The sequence below is a fragment of the Carcharodon carcharias genome, chromosome 12 (assembly GCF_017639515.1).
Source record: "Carcharodon carcharias isolate sCarCar2 chromosome 12, sCarCar2.pri, whole genome shotgun sequence".
NCBI classification, from domain to species: Eukaryota; Metazoa; Chordata; class Chondrichthyes; order Lamniformes; family Lamnidae; genus Carcharodon; species Carcharodon carcharias.
In genome coordinates, this window is record NC_054478.1 from 77,444,528 (window position 1) to 77,461,670 (window position 17,143).

Consider the following 17,143-nt stretch of genomic DNA (forward strand, 5'->3'; position numbering starts at 1 on the left):
TCTAATGTGAAAATGTATTGCTGTTCTTTCATTGTCTCGGGATTAAAATCCTGAAACTCTCTCCCTACCTACACCACTTGTACTGCAGCAGTTCAAGAAGACAGCTCACTACCACCTTCTCAACAGCTATTAGGGATGGTCAACAAATGCTGGCCTTGCCAGCGATGCCCACGTCCCATGAATGAATAAAAATCATCTACTTGTTTCAAGAAAGAAGGCAACTAAGTCACATTTCTGTAAAGCGTATTTTCACATTACACTGCTAATGCAGTAACTGTATAATGCTCATGTTTTCCTGAATAGATACTTCTAAAGTAATTCAAAGTTGTGAAGCTACTGCATCTCAAAGGAACAAAAAATAAAAAGTAAGTCATCTATAAATAAAATATTCAAAGTAATTTTCATGTCACTACTATCCCACTTGCATTTAAAAATGGGGCAGTGGAAGGACTAACATCAAGCAGTTGCAAGTCATGCAGGCTTATCACTGTATTGCTGTCCATTTTTAAGTTTTTGGGAGAAATTCCACTCTGGTGGCAAGAGCTCCCACCAGAAAAAGAGAGGAGGCTCATAAATTTATGAAAGTAGGGGTCAATGACCCACATCGACATTTTTGTCTCAGCCAACCTGACTATGGCTAGGTTTTGAATGCGCTCACCAACCTCAGATGGTACAAATCAGGACATAGTCACTTTCAATTATAAAAAGATTCACAGCTGTAGTCAGGAAAAGCTGGATGGAGCATTGGAAGGCATTTTTTTTAACAGCTGTTTGTGGGTTGTGTTCCTTAGAGGCATTCAAATTTAATGTGCTTGCTGTTGTAGGTTCTGCACACATGTTGCCTGCTGCTCCAAAGTCCTCTTTTTTATTCCCAACACCAATACCTTCCCCCCAATAAGCTATTGCTGAGGGGCCTTCGCATTCAGTTGTCTTACCCAGCGACCTACCACCAGATTGGTAAGCTGCCGACAGGGAAACATGTTTTACATTGGCAGGCCACCAACTGCATTATAATTATGGGTTTGGATGAAAATCGATCCCACACCAATTCCTCTGGGCAGACTTCACAGACACCCACGACCCAAATAACACAAAAATGAAAAATCCCTCTCCTTACTGCTGAGAAATTAATCTTATATTTGAGAGTAAAATATATATTTATGTCACACTTGCAGTGAAATTTTGCCATTGTTTATTTGTTATAGAATTTATAACATATTACAATGCTTAGAGTGGCTATTTTTTTAAATATATACATATGCTGGGAAATGCCTCAGAGCTGCTCTCGCTCTGCCGCCACTACTTCACCAGAACAGCCCCAGAAACCCTGGGCAGAATTTTTGGGCCCCATCAAGATCGGGAACAGAGGCAGGCAAGGTCCAAAAATATTGGCGCTGGCTGGCATGCCAGTTTTCCAAGCACATTCACAGCACTGGCCATTTTTGGGGAGGTTGTTTCATGGCCCTGCAGGACTGCTCGCCCCCACATTGCAGGTAGCCAATAAGGGTATTTAAGAGCCTCATTGAGGCGGTTGAAGGTCGACAATGAGATTTTCCAGTCAACCCGTTTTCCAATGTAATTGGACAATGCAACAATCCAGCTAGGCCGGGGTGCCAGCGCTATGTATATACAGGCACAAGTGCAGGGTCTCCCTGCCTGCGAGGGTGCGGGTGCAGCCAAAAGCCACCCAGAAGATGGATTGTCCGCAAATCTATCATGCATGGTGGCCTGGCTGCTTTTTGTATTTTTTTTTATTTGATTTTTTTTTAAGTTGGTGATAGAGCGTTTCCATGTTAAAGCAGACTCTCAAGACATGTACCCTTTACTGCAGCTTGCTCCTCCTGTTGAGGAGATCCTCTGACTGACCTTCCCACTTTGATAATCCACTTGTTTCCATGACAATTGAGGGGGGCATGTGTGTACAAACTCCCAGGTTAGTGACAGGGATGGATGGGTTCAGGACCTGAAAACAGTGTTATGGCTGTGGAGTAGGAAATAGCTCTGAGGAAATTTCCAGCCATGGTTCTAAAGGACAAACTAAAAACAATCAGCTCATGAAGGGGGGAAATATGAAGAGCGGCAAATTCTGAAAGGACAGTACAACCCTTCAAGTGGATTATCCATCTTGCCTCCTCCCGAGGCCAAATCTAGGGGCAGGTTCTGAATAAAACTGTACTTAAACAATTATTTAATCGGAACCTTTCACTTGCGCAAAATACGCAGATAGTTGTAATTTAGTTCACATGTATTTGTTCATGCATTACATGTTATATTTTTACATCACATATCTGTACCTTTGATTTCCTGACAAAATTTCTGTTTTCTGAATATGGCAGTCTGATGTCAATACAATCACTTGTATGGCTAAACAACCAATTATTTTAACCAGCCTCAGCTGACTCCCATGATTGATGGGGAGTAACAAAGTTAGGTGTGCAAGCTGAAAAAAATAGTCTTCTAAACACAACCCTGGTTGCTCAAATGAAATGTCAAGTCCCCAATAAATAAACAAGCGCCTTTTCTCTCTGTGACATTGAAATAACCTATTAAGCTTCTGCTCATGTGAAATCTCAGTGCTCACTAAGTTCCAGCATTGCGTCTGACCATTTCACTTTATGTTATTAAAAATATTCAACTTGTTTTCCAGACACCTGGCCATATCCTCTGGCATTTTCAGAACAGTTGGCTTATATTTCAACACTAAAGAACTTATCATCTTGAACTAGTCATAGAGACAGGAAGGAGAAAGGCAATGAGGAAATGTAAACCTGAGAATAAGAATTTTAAATTTGAGGCACTGGACAACTGGAAGCGAATGTAGGTCAGCAAGGATAAGTGTCATAGGTAACCAGGACTTAGTGAGAGATAGGATAAAGGCAGCAGAGTTTTGACTGAGATGAAATTCACAGAGAATGGTGAATGTGAAGCCAGCCAGAAGATTACTAGAATAGTTTACTCTGGAGGGGTCAAAGAGAAGGAAGAGGATTTCTGTGACAGGTGGACTGAGGCAGGGACAGAGGAGAGAAATGCTAGAGAGGTAGAATTAAATGGTTCCTTACTGTGGAGAGGATATGAGGTTTAACTATTAGCTTACATGCTGAGACTATAAACAGTCTGATTCAGCCTGAGACATTGGTCAGGGAGGGGAATGGACTCAGTAATAAGGATATGGAGTTACAGCAGGACCAAAGATGATATTAGTTCAGCCTTCCCAATACTTAACTGGAGAAAACTGCATATAATCTAAGACTGTATTGAGCAAGCAATTTGACAGCATAGAGGTAGAGGAAGAGTCAAAAGAGGTGGTGTAAAGATAGAGCTGGCTGTTGTCAGTGTACATGTGGAAGCTGACTTCATATCTGTGGATGATGACACAAAGGTACAGCATGTTAATGAGTGAAAAGAAGGGACCAAGGATAGACTCTTGGGGGCCTCCAGAAGCAATAGTAAGGGAGAAGTGTGATGGAATCCATGCTTTCAAAGCTTGTATTTTTTGAGACAGCCCCTAATTGAAAAGGAAAAGTGAAGAGGGGCAAGTGAAAAGGGGCAAGTGGAAAGTGACCCAGCCGGTTTCTAAGTAAACTAAGACTGAAACTGAGAATGGAAACCAAAACTTCTGGGGAGCTTGGAACTGGTTGAAACCATATGAAAGGACAGAGAGCCATCAGAGCTCAGCTGAAAATTATGATTCCAGTGAAGTACAGGGAGACTGAAGAAAGCAGAGGCTAAATTCAGAAGCAGAGAATAGGCAAATGTACAGCTCCTGTGTCTGTTTCTGTTAGTTGAAGGTAACATTGGTGGATCTACATTATCCAGGCCATCCTAAGCAGAGTTGAGGATGTTCTGCAGACATGTGCTATTTTTGGTGACGACCATGCCTGTGCAACTTGGGTTAATTGTGCACTGCTGTCGGCTGGGGGATCAGGCTAAGTCCTAGAAGAAGAGGAGCTGAAATTCTTCATGAAGAAGACAGAGTTTTGGAGGACTTTGTGACTAAGGTCGATGACATACATGCTAAGTGGACTGCTGAGTCAATTCATAAGAACTTTCTTAGTTGTATCTGCCATTCAACGTACAATTTATAGTTTATAATTCAACCATAAATTGCCTGCCAATTCATGTTTAGCTAATGTTGATTATGGGTTTTAGAGTATAGGAGATTACCCAAGTTGGTACTTTGTGTTTGCTTTGTTTGACTCTTGTATAGTAAAAACTCTTCTGTTTTAAACCGTGGAATCTTGTTGCTTCATTCTTTCAGTACATTAATGGGATTTCAGAAATCTTTTTTAAAAAAGTTACTGGCCTCTACCGAGATCACAACAGTGGGAAGAGAATCTACAGCAGGAGATGCTCTGGTTACAATTGGATGGGTAAAAGTGGAACCAAGTCAGGGCAGTTGCCACTGAGTGGGAGAATGAAGGAAAGGCATTGAAGAAAGATGATGTCTTTGACCACACCAAATGCTGCAGAGATGTCATGACATATGATCATCACAGAAGGATCATGCAAGTCTACCAATTTTACTGCCAGCGATTACAATGCTTATCACCACTCCCCACTCTCCACCTTGCAGGAACATAATGCAATGGATGTTCAAGGACAAGGACTATCCATTGCATTCTTGTTTCATGACATCTTCTGCAACCCCACCACACAGCTCAGGTATAATCACAGCCATGGGATCACTAGGGAATACATAAGCACACTATTGGGCTATTGAAGAAAAAATCAGGTTTCTGGATAGGACTGTGGGCTCCTTACCTGTCCCACATATAGGGCAGAATTTAGCCCTTGATGGGCGGGCAGGGCTCACCGGCTTGGCGGCGGGCGGGCAGCCGAACTCCGCCACTGAAACGGGCCCCACTGCCATTTTGAGTGGGCAGGCCAATTAAGGCCTGCCCAGCGGGCTGCCCGATTGGAAGCGCTATGCAGGGGGGGAGGGATTCCCCAACTGTCAAAGTGCGCTCTTTTGCACATGTGCACGAAAGAGCACACTGCTCCCTGAGACTAAGTGCTGTCTCAGGGAGATTGGTGAAAGTTTAAAAAACATCAAAAATAGCAAAATTTTAAAAATTAACATTTCCCCCTCATGTGACAATGTCACACGAGATGGCACATGTTAATAAATATTACATAAACTTTATTAAAGATTTTTTAAACAGGCATGAAACCTCATCCCGCCAATGGATGAGGTTTCATGTTTTTTCTCCTTCCCGTCGGGGCTCCTGGCCTGTCCACCAGCCTTAAGGTTGGACAGGCAGGGCCTTTAATTAGCTTAATTATCCTGTCGATGGCCTCAATTGGTCATTGACAGGTCGGCGGGCGGACATCAGCCCGCATCATTTTCCCGTCGGCGAGCAGGCCCCGCCCTCAAATCACCAATGGAAAAATTCTGGCCATAGGCTGGGATTTTCCAGCCCCTTTGCGGTGGGACGCGCTGAGGGAGATTCGGCCACCCAGCCAAAGTCAGCAGGACCGGACAGTACCGGTGGCGGGTAGGGCCACATAATACTGCTCATAGGAATCATCATGTTCTTATGATGAGGAAAATAAAGGAAAAAAAACTTTAGTGATTTTGGACCAACTTTTAATTGTGTCTACCTGTTCAAGAGCGAAGATGTGTTGATTGAAGTAAAATTGGATCTGTTCATTGGCAATGTTGATACATAGTTGTTCAAAGGAGTTCTTCTTGAAGTTCTCAAACCCAAAGATGTCCAGAATCCCAACATTCATTACACTTTCAGGATTGCTAATGAAAATTCAATTAAAAAAATGATAAAGCAAAACCTAAAAAGAAAATGATCTAGTAAAGGTCTTTATCATGGTTAGCAAGGACCAATAACAAGAATTTTTTGTGAGGCTACAAAATATTCAGTGATCCATTTGCCAAAGTATAATTAAAAGACAAATGCAAGCTCGGATCTCAGGAAATAAAATCATGATAGGTTGTGAATTTTTTCAAAAATAATGTTGATATAAAATTTGCTATCACTCAGTAATTTACATGAAGGTTGATAAAACTAGCTGTTACAAGACATGTAAGTGTCAACTGGTGACAACTTTGTCCCTATATTTCCATCTCTTCTGTGGGAAGGCAGCTGGGTTCCACCCAGCATCACTCCATAGTGATGCAGCTGAGGCTAGAAACTCATTGGAAAAGGGAATCAAAAATCATGTTGCATCTTCTTTGGTTTTTCAGAACCTCGCATCACTGGGCTGCCCAGTTACAATCAAGAAAGCAACAAAAATATGTGTAAGCTCAGAACAATCCATGTCACCCTAAAGTGTATTAGTATATTGCCCATACTGCACTGCTTTGGTGTAAATGTGCATTTATTTCATACCCCTACAGGTAGAAGTGCAGGAATAACTGTTTACTTCAGTAATGGGATTGCAACAAATTTATCTTCAATTTAAATATTTTTGCCCAGATAAAATTAAAGGAATACAGTCTTTATGATAAAATATGTATATACAAATGAGAAAAGGCTTGGCAAGCATAAGATGCAATGATATAAATCTTTAAAAAGAATTTTTTTTGTGTCTCTTGGTGCTCAAATCATCATGACATGAGTAATGAACAGCTTCTCTCCCTCTCCAAACAAAGACAATTTCCCAAAATATTTGTGTGTGATGGTGGTGCCCCTTTGAAGTAATCTGACAATTCTGTCCACAATCATTATAATTTATTTGCCTACCATACACTTTTATCAGGTTGAAGAAGCGTATTGATGCGGTTTACAATCCAGCTGAATAGTCTTCCATATAAGGCCTTTGACATGGCATCTCGAACATCAGATGCTTCATCTACTGTATTTGTACGAATTATAGTTTCTCCCCGTGTCACAACACAGTGAGAAGTAAGTGCTTCCTGAAACTCTTCAGAACCAATACTAAGCAGAGCTGAAGCTGGAAGAAAATATTTTTGAAGGATTAACTCTCAAACAGATGTGTAGTTGGCAACTACAAACTGTATTTTAAAAATTGAATAATACAATATGAATACATATGACTTTGAGTCCTGCCAATAGGTATGAAATTGTAAGCAATTTGCAACAATGAAGTTATTAATTACGCCAGCAAAATTACTAGATTACTATTCTATTCATAGTGTTTACTTCGGTACAATTATTATTATTGCCAGTCACATAAACTCAAATTAAAAGCCACAGAACCCAACAATGTATACAAATAGAAGTACAGATACAGCATAGCTGAATCAATTGTTAATCAGAACCTGGCAAATAAGACAGATAAAAAAATGTATATTTTCCCCTGAACTATGATCATTGTCAGGAGTGTGGTAGGGCAAGGCTTCTGTCTGCCCAACACTATTACCACTAACCCCCACCGCTGGTTCTAGGATTTTGACACGCTCCAGGCTTTGTATACATGTTTTGCTGGGAACCTGCTTGAAGGCCTCCAGCAACGTCAAGGGGCCACAGTAATGAGTTTCATTTTGAGGCAGGACATAAGTTTCTCAATCTCAAAATGCCAGAGAGAGCCACTCCATATACAGATGTTCAAATCCATCAAAACTGCTCCAGTTTTGGACACTGCATTTTAGAAAGGATTTATTAGCCTGGGAAGGAGTGCAGCACAGGTTCACCAAAATGTTACCATGGGTCCAAGAGTTAGTTTCTGAGGAGAAATTATACAAACTAGGCTAATTTCCCTGGAATAGAGAAGGTCAAAGGATGATTTGATTGAGGGTTTTTTTTTAGGATTTTCAATAGAATAGATAGGATAGATATTTTTTCCACCATGAGGGAATCTATTCTAAGACAAGTGCACATAATCTTAAAATCAGAGTCAGGCCATTCAAGGGAGAAGCTAGGAAACATTTCTTCACACAAAAGCTGGTAGAAGTGTGGAACTCATACCCACAAAAATAAAAACTATGCTAGCTCAACAAACCCATTTATCCCTGTTTTCCTGTTAGCTAACCAATCTTTTATCCATGCAAATATGTTATTCTTTACACCATGATCTTTTATTTTTTGGAATAACCTTTGACATGGCACCTTATCAAATTCCTTCTGGAATTCAAAACACAATACATCCACCAGTTCCCCTTTATCCACAGCATATGTTATTTATTCAAAGAACTCCAATAAATTGGTTCATCATGATTTCTCTTTCACAAAACCATGTTGAATCTGCCTGATTACCCTGATTTTTTCCAAGTGCTTCACTATAATGCCTTTAAATATTAGCTTCTAATGTTTTCCCCATGAGCGATGTTAAGCTAACTGGCCTGCAGTTTCCTATCTCCCTCCCGTTTTGAATAAAGGAGTTACATTCAATTTTGTTCCAATCTAATGGAACCTTCCTCAAAACTAGTGAATTTTGGAAAATTAGAACTGACTACCTCACTAGCCACTTCCTTCTAGACCCTAGGATGAAGTCCATCAGGATTGAGGGACTTGTCAGCTCCAATAATTTTCTCAGTGCCACTTCCCTAGTGACTGTAATTTTCCCCGAGTTCCTCCCTCCCTTCCATTTCCTGATTTGCAGCTATTTCTGGGATGTTGCTTGTATCCTCTAGTGAAGACGGGTGCAAAATGCCAGCTCAATTCATCCGCCATCTCCTTATTTTCCATTATTAATCCCCGGATTCACCGGACCAATTTGTTAACTCTTTTCTTTTTTTAAATATCTATAGAAACTCTTACTATCTGTCTTTATATTTTCAGCTAGCTTTCTCTCATACTCTAATTTGTCCTTTCTTATCAGGCTTTTGGTCATTCTTTGCTTTTTTTTATATTCTGTCTAATCTGCTGACCTACCACCTACCTTTGTGCAATTAAAAGCTTTTTCTTTAAGTCTGATACTAACATTAATTTTTTAGTGAACTACGGATGGTGGGCCCTCCCCTTGGAACTTTTCTTTCTTATTGGAATATATCTATTCTGTGTATTCTGAGATATCTCCTTAAATGTCCACCACTGCATCTCTAATGACCTATCCCTTAACCTCATTTGCCAGATCACTTTAATTAACTGTGATTTTATGCTCTCATAATTGCCCTTATTTAAAATACTAGTCTTAGACCCACTCTTCTTTCCCTCAAACTTAATGTAAAATTCAATCATAATATGATCACTGCTACCTGGTTGGGGGGGGGGGGGGGCTGCGCCTTCACCATGAGGTCATTAATTAATCTACCTATCTCATTGTACAATACCAGGCCTAGTATAGTCTGCTCTCTGGTTGATGTCAGAGTGTGCTATTCTAAGAAACTATCGCAAAAACATTCTATGAATTCCTTATTTATGTTACCTTTGCCCATCTGATTTTCCCAGTCTATATGCAGATTAAAATTCCCCATGAAAATGAAATAGTTGCCTGAGAGGAGGTAGTTCACTAGACATGTTTCCTTAAATTTAGAAGAAATCAGTTTCCTGAATATCTGAGGTAGATATTGGTAGGGTAGATACTAGTAAGACAATTCCCCTGATTAGGGAGTCGCAAGCTAGTGGTCATAGTCTTAGATAACATTAACACTCGACATCCTCATCTAAGTCATTAATATAGATTATAATTTGCTAAGGCCCAAGCACTGAACATTTCGGTACCTCACTAGTTAGGATTGAGTTTAAGGAGAAATTTCTTTAATTAAACATTTGTAAATTTATGGAATTCTCAACTCCAGAGGGCTGTGGTTGTTCACTTATTAAGGACATTCAAGACAGAAATTGATAACTGGATGCCAAGGCAATTAAGGTATATGGTAATTGTGAGAAGATCGAATTGAGGTAATGATCAACTATGATCTTATTAAGTGGTAAAGCAGAATGGCCTACTTGTGCTCCTATTTTTATGTTATTGTGTTTTAAGCATAGCTCATTACCAATCCTTTCTGTGAATTAAAAAAATCAGAAATCTCAGAATGTAACACATGTATTATGTTTAATTTACAGTTATTAGAACATTAAAAAAAAACTTACTATTTTCCAAAGGCTCTCCATCTGGAATTTCACTTTTATCCATTTGATGTTTTGAGGCAATGGGTGCAAACTCAATATTTCCAGTATTCAGGATTGCAGCAAGAACTCTGTACACTGACCGAACTTCCTGAAAAGTAATTCAGGTATGTAAAATGAAATACGCCTTATATTTTGAGAGCTTCAATAAGTACACTGCAATTCAACTGGGGACGTAAAAACTGTTAAAGAAGTTTTGTACAACAGCATTTAACACAGATGGATATATAACAGAGCTTTAAATTTATAATAAAAGAAGTGGTGATTTTTGCTGATGATACCACAATGTTCAGCACCAGGCTCCACATATATTGAAGTAATTTGAGCCCATATGCAGCAAGATCTGGACAACCTTCAAGCTTGGGCTGATAAGTGGCAAGTGACATTCGTGCCACACAACGGCCAGGCAATGACCACCAACAAGAGAGAAATCAATCAAATCCCCTTGACATTCAGTTACATTACCATCACTGAATCCCCCACTATCAACATCCTGCGGTTACCATTGACCAGAAACTGAACTGAGCCAGCCATATCAAATACGAGAGCTAAAAGAGTAGATCAAAGTTTGGGAATTCTGCAGCAAGTGACTCACCTCCCGATTCTGCAAAGCCTATCCACCATCTGAAAGGCACAAGTCAGGAGTATGATGGAGTACTCTCCACTTGCCTGGATGAGTGCAGCTCCAGCAACACTCAAGAAGCTGAACACCATCCAGGACAAAGCAGCCTGCACACAATCCACCAACTTAAATATTCTCTCCTTCCACCACCGACACACAGTGGCAGCAGTGTGTATAATCTACAAGACACACTGCAGCAGCTCATCAAGACCCTCAACACCACCTTCCAAACTTGAGACCTCTACCACATAGAAGCACAAGGGCAGCAGATGCATGGGAACACCACAACCTGCAAATTGCTTCCAAGCCACGCACCATCCTGACTTGGAAACATATCACCATTTCTTCACTGTCGCCAGGTCACAATCCTGGAACTCCCCTCGTAACAGCACTGTGGGTGTACCTCCAACACATGGATACCAGCGGTTCATGAAGATGGCTCGCCACCACCTCCTGAAGGGCAACATGCCCACAGTGTATGAAAGAACATTTAAAGAAAAAATTGAAATAAAATGGATTTTCCTCTTGTATTAAGTATGCTCCTTGAACTTTTAACACATTTAATTGTAGTAACTTTCACTATTTGGGCTTTTATCCAACTTCACATCAAAATGCAGTTTCCAGAAATAAAACCGTGTTCCCCATGATTTGAAATTTGCACCTTATATGTTCTATGAATGGAAATTCCCTGCCATAGGATTTGCAATACCCTCCTTATTGAGATATCATGAACTGGAGGTTGCACAGGTGATTGACATTGCAATACAATGTCTGATCTTTCCAAAAAGAGGGAAACACCATGCTGTCCGAACATAATGTTATGACCAATAATAATACTCTATTTTCTTTATACAGTATTTAATTATACAGAAGCAAAAGGAACATCATAGATAATTATCAATATAATGTTGGAGTTACACAATGTTTTAATCTCTTGAAAACAATTAAGTGTCTGTAGCAATCTTTGCATACGTCCAACATTTCGATACCAAGGGAGATATTTAGATTTAATTTGCATGCATTCTCTTCCTACTGGGAGGATGATTAGGCTGGATAGATCCCACAGAAATAAGCCAGTATTTATGTATTGATTTAAACTACCTCCCGCAGTTAGATTGAAGAATTTCAGAAAACAGCTGACAGCTTCATTTAAAATTTGCAATAAATCAGCCTACCTAAAATTCCTGCTGAAAGCGTCATTCAGAAACATTTTTAGTTTGAAGCAAGATGGCAGCTCTGCTTTCATTACAGTAAAACTGACTGGTAATACCAATATCCTGCTGGTGGTAAAGGTTAACAACATTTCGGGTGGAATTATTGCATAGATTCCAACTTCTTCAGATTTTCAGAACATTGGCGATAAAAACAACTATGGACTGTGATTAACACTATACCTTTCTCTCCATCCATAAATTGGGCTCTTCCTGTAAACAACTGAATAGATTTTCAACTGCCTACACCCTTTCCCACCTGAAAAATGGGCGACTGGCAGAGGAAAATCTGATAGGGATATAACCATTTGCTCATCTGAATCAATTTTGAGGCAGGCCTTTAATTGGGTGCAGAGCACCTCTGCCCCAAAACAGGCAGTAGGTTATACAATCAAAGTTTTATTCCTGCTATAGGATCCTGATGATCCTGATAGCAATTTTCATGCAGAAATGGGCAGAGCATGCATGGCAGTCCCATTTTGTCCAAGTATCGAGAGGTCTGACCAGTGATTCTTGAGTGGATGGTTGGTAGTCTTCATCGAAGGCCTTCACCAAATAGGTCGCCTTTTTTAATTTATGTAGGGACAGGAAGAACTGGAGTGTTGGTTAATTTACCTGTTCTCTCCACAGATTATTAATGAATTGCTAAATATTTCCTGCAATTCCTGTCATTCAGATTACCAGCATCCAATAACAACTTGAATTTGTAGAGCACCTTTGGTGTAATATCTACAGTTCTTTGTGTTTGTCGCTAATGCCAACCTGCTTTCATTATTTTTTATTTGTTCATGGGAACAAGTGTACAAAAGAATACTGTTGTACATCATGCCAACAAATGTACAAAATACTTATAAATAATGCCACATGTAATCTTAGGTCATCACTAAATGCAACAGCAACATAAAGTTACAGCTGAATCAAATACTATTCAGTATTCCATACAATTAAACTCACAGAAGATAGAATTATGGAATGGTTACAGCACAGGTGGCGGCCCCTCAGCCCATTGTGTCTGTGCTGGCTCTCTGAAGGAGTAATTCATCTAGTGCCATTCCCCACCCTTTTCCTCGTAGGCCTGCATATTTTTCCTTTTCAAATAATAATCCAATTCCCTTTTGTGTACCTCAATTGAATCTGCCTCCACCATACATTCCAGATCCTAACCACTTTCTGCATGAAAAGTTTTTTATCACGTCACCATTGCTTCTTTTGCCAATTACCTTAAATTAGTGCCCTCTGGTTTTTGATCCTTCCACAATGGAAACAGTTTTTCCCTATCAAATTTGTCCAGACTACTCATGATTTTGATCTATCAAATCTCCTCTCAACTTTCTCTTCTCCAAAAAGAACACTCCCAACTTCTCCAAACTATCTACGTAACTGAAATTCTTCAAACCTGGAACCATTGTCAGAAATCTTCTCACACGAACAGGGAACAGGAGTAGGCCATTCGGCCCCTCAAGCTTGCTCTGCCATTTAATAAGATCATGGCTGATCTGATAGTAACCTCAAATCGACATCCCGCCTACCCCCAATAACCTATCACCCCCTCGTTTACCAAGAATTTATCCACCTCTGCCTTAAAAGTGTTCAAAGACTCTGCTTCCACTGGCTTTTCAGGAAGAGAGTTCCAAAGACTCACACTCTCTAATGCCTTCACATCCTTCCTAAAGTTTGGTGCCCAGAACAGTATGCAATACTCTAGCTGAGACTGAACCAATGTTCAATACAGGTTTGACATAACTTCCTTGCTTTTGCACTCTATGCCCTATTTATAAAGCCCAGAATGCCATATGCTTTATTAGCCGCTCTCTCAAACTCTCCTGTCACTTTCAATGATTTATGCACATATACACCCAGATCCTTCTGCTGCTATACACCCTTTAGAATGATTTTATATTGTCTCTCTGCGTTCTTACTACTAAAATGAATCACTTCACACTTCACTGCATTAAACGTCATCTGCCACTTGTCCACCGATTCCACCATCCTAAGTTCTTTTGAAGTTGTACACTATCATGCTCGCTGTTCACGATACTTCCAAGTTTCATGTTGTCTGCAAATTTTGAAATTGTGCCTTGTACACCAAGGTTTGAGTCATTAATATAAATCAGGAAAAACAGAGGTCCCACACCAACCATGGGGGAACACCACTATAAATCTTCCTCCAGTCTGAAAAACAAATGTTTCCTGTCACTCAGCAAATTTTGTATCCATGTTGCTACAGTCCCTTTTATTCCACAAGTTATAACTTTGCTCACAAGTCTGTTGTGTGGGACTTTATCAAATGCCTTTTGAAAGTCATGAATACCAGATCAACAGTATTACCATCATCAACTCTCTGTTACCTCATCAAAGCAAGTTAATTAAACACGATCTGACCTTCTCAAATTCATGCTTTCCTTAGTTAACCTGCATTTGCCCAACTGACTCAATTCTGTCCCGAATTATCTTTTCTAAAAGCTTCGCCACCACTGAGGTTAAACTGACTGGCCTGTACTTGTTGGGCTTATTATTATTATTATTATTAATGATAATAATTAAATCAAATTTAAGTTCTGTAATGTTAACTTGTGGTTCGTGAAAAGTCAGACTAAGAATGACAATTATTTCCATTTACATCTCTTTACCTCAGCCAAGAAAATGTAATCTTCTGAAGAAGAGTCATATTGGACTCAAAATTTTAACTCTTTTTCTCTCTCCTCAGATGCTGCCAAACCTATTGAGATTTCCCAGTGCTTTGTTTTTATTTCAGATCTCCAGCATCCACAGTATTTTGCTTTTATAAAATGTAATCTTTGTTATTTAGCAGGATTAAAATTGCTCACACCAAGCAGAGAAATGGGGACAACTGCTGGTTCACTGCACCCTTCAAGTTTCATGAATTCCCAGGAGATGTGCCACATATTTCAATACATTGTCACGATGATGTGACTTGTGCATGAATGATATTAATCTGGAATTTCACTAGCTGACCGAGCATATGTTTAACTGTTTAAAAGGATTTTTTTTAAAAGACAAGAAAAGATACTGACTAAAGATGGCTGCCACAAGTCACCTGATGTCTGGAAAATTCCAATGTGGAATATAATTCAGACGTGCCACAAAATCCTTCTCTGGAATTTCACACCCAAGGATGTAAAGAACTACTTCAAAAAGATTTATTGAAAAATGTACTGGACCTACATTTACATTTCTATAGGTCCACCTCTCCAGCTGAGACAGAATGTCTGCTAGAATAGTTATATGGAGATATGTCTTGCTTTCTCATCAAGATGGATAATGACTCATTCAAGGGGTTAATGGCTGGGACATTACAGAATCTACTTACAACCTCTCACCCCACCTATTAAAAAAAAGGCAACCGTCAGTACAGACGTCAGATAAACAAACCCCTTCTGAAATAATTATGGGGAGAGAGGGGTCATGTGACTGAAGTAACCATTTTGTAACTTTTTTAATAAAAGCTGCTAAAGGCAAAAGCAGTGAGTTGTCTGGAAAAGCTGTCGATGGAACAGTAAGGAGCTCCCTTCTCTCCTCACTCAAGTTAAGACCCTATCTCTTACAGTTTAAAAATCCAGCACAGAGGTAATAAATTTTCCATTGAAAGAAACCTCAGGTGCAAAACTCATCAATTTCTGGAAGAGACGGATTACGGATTAAAAAGAAACTGTCTCCAGCAATTGCAGGTGCATGTGCTTCAACTCAACTCCTGGAATCTGAAGGAACTTGGAAAAATTTCTGCCACAGCCACAGTGACCAGCTATAAACAGTGAACTCTCAAATTTTTCATCTTTCACCATTGAACTTTAATTTGACCAAGAAGGAAACTACCTACAGTATAACGGTAAATTTTGCATGCTTATGCATTTGTTAAAGTGGGTCGCTAAAGTTCGAGAAGCACAGGTTTATCTTTTTAAATATTTGCTATCTTTATCTGGGTGGGTTTTTAACTCAATAAAAACTAACCCCTTTTTGTTTTAAACCTCAAGAATTTGTAATCAGTGCATAAATGATTAAATACAGACATTGAGTAAAATTCCTTTATCCTGCTAAATCCTTCAACTTGCTCATGTGGCTGCAACAACATTTAATGAGGTATTACTTTTCAAACATATGATACACTTATAATGTAGCAAACTTGTTAATGTCAAAAATATAAACTGAAATAATACAATATACTGAGCCAGCTTTCGTCTTACCCACCTCATCAGTGAATCCAATGATTCTGAAACAATGCTGAATGGCTTCAAATTGCTCTCTGTATGAGCTGTTGGTTAAGATGTCCTGCATAAGTGTGTCTTTTTCGTTATCAATATACCTACTTAAGCACAAAAGAGCCATGCTAGCACAGAATCTTAATTTTGAAAATACAAATCTTAGAATGCAATTAAAAATTAAGAGCAAAGCAAACAATTAGACAGTCCTTTTTTATACACAGCAAATTTAAAAGCAGTATACCTGACTTTATAGCTGACTTTCATTGACCAAAATATCTAATGAATGCATTAGAAGGTTCTAGGATGATAGCTGTGCAATCAACACTGGAAGAGCACTGAATTGGGAGTATGTAATCCACTACATTCCTACTGGACTACATTTCAACACTGGTCTACATTCTCAGCTGGAATATTTGCATTCATTTTGTGCCTTACTTCATTAATCTCTCATATTTGATAAATGAACATCAAGTACAATTCTTGGTACTTGAACCAGATTTGCTCCTTTTGCCTTTGAAGTGGGAGTAAGATACATTGCAAAGGTTAAGGAGCTCTTAAATTGCTATAGGCTTTGTACTTTTATTTCTGCAATGTTCACAGCACATTTTTAAACACTGTTGTTTTTACTGGAATGTATCTATCTTTCTGAATTTTTTATTAGCATCTAATTTTGGATAAGAAAATTGGAGTGGGGAGGGTGTTTACTCCCTATGGTAAGTGTGAATTTAAAGTGCCCCAAAGACAATATTTCACTACCAAAGTAGTACAAAATGAAGGAAGGCCAGGGAAATCAGTAGGCACCAGAGAATATCTACAGATCTTGACACGACTAACTGCTAATGACAGAGGACAATCGCCTCAGCATGTTCCAGGTCAACAGGGCAGTGCTTTGCCATATGTAGCAAGAACACCTGCAAACCACATGTGTTGGGACAGAACTGTCTGTGATTGGCAAGGTTACCACTGCCCTCAACTTTGCCTCATTCTTTGCCAGCATTTGCAATATCTGCTAAATCTACTGTGCACGTGAAGCAGATCAATTAACATTAGTTAGTCAGCTTTCATTTCTATTCCCACTGTATAACACAATATTGCTGCCTAACG

The 17,143-nt window shown here is 39.4% G+C and overlaps 1 protein-coding gene across 16 annotated transcripts in view; it reads right to left on the minus strand.

Annotated features, from left to right (window-relative positions):
- The window catches only part of myo3b (myosin IIIB), a 661,003-nt gene that overhangs the window by 398,104 nt on the left and 245,756 nt on the right, over window positions 1-17,143 (minus strand). For 11 of the 16 annotated variants that reach the window (XR_005944587.1, XM_041201000.1, XM_041201004.1 and 8 more), the window contains 4 exons: window positions 16,026-16,143; window positions 9,951-10,077; window positions 6,699-6,909; window positions 5,602-5,749 (listed from right to left, as the gene is read on the minus strand). Coding sequence is in view for 13 of the 16 variants with exons in the window: in XM_041201000.1 (XP_041056934.1) it covers window positions 5,602-5,749; window positions 6,699-6,909; window positions 9,951-10,077; window positions 16,026-16,143 (604 nt within the window). In the remaining 3 variants the exon portion in view is untranslated. Of the gene's footprint in view, window positions 1-5,601; window positions 5,750-6,698; window positions 6,910-9,950; window positions 10,078-16,025; window positions 16,144-17,143 lie in introns of those variants that run through there. The other 5 variants (XM_041200999.1, XM_041201005.1, XM_041201003.1 and 2 more) reach the window with 3 other exon arrangements.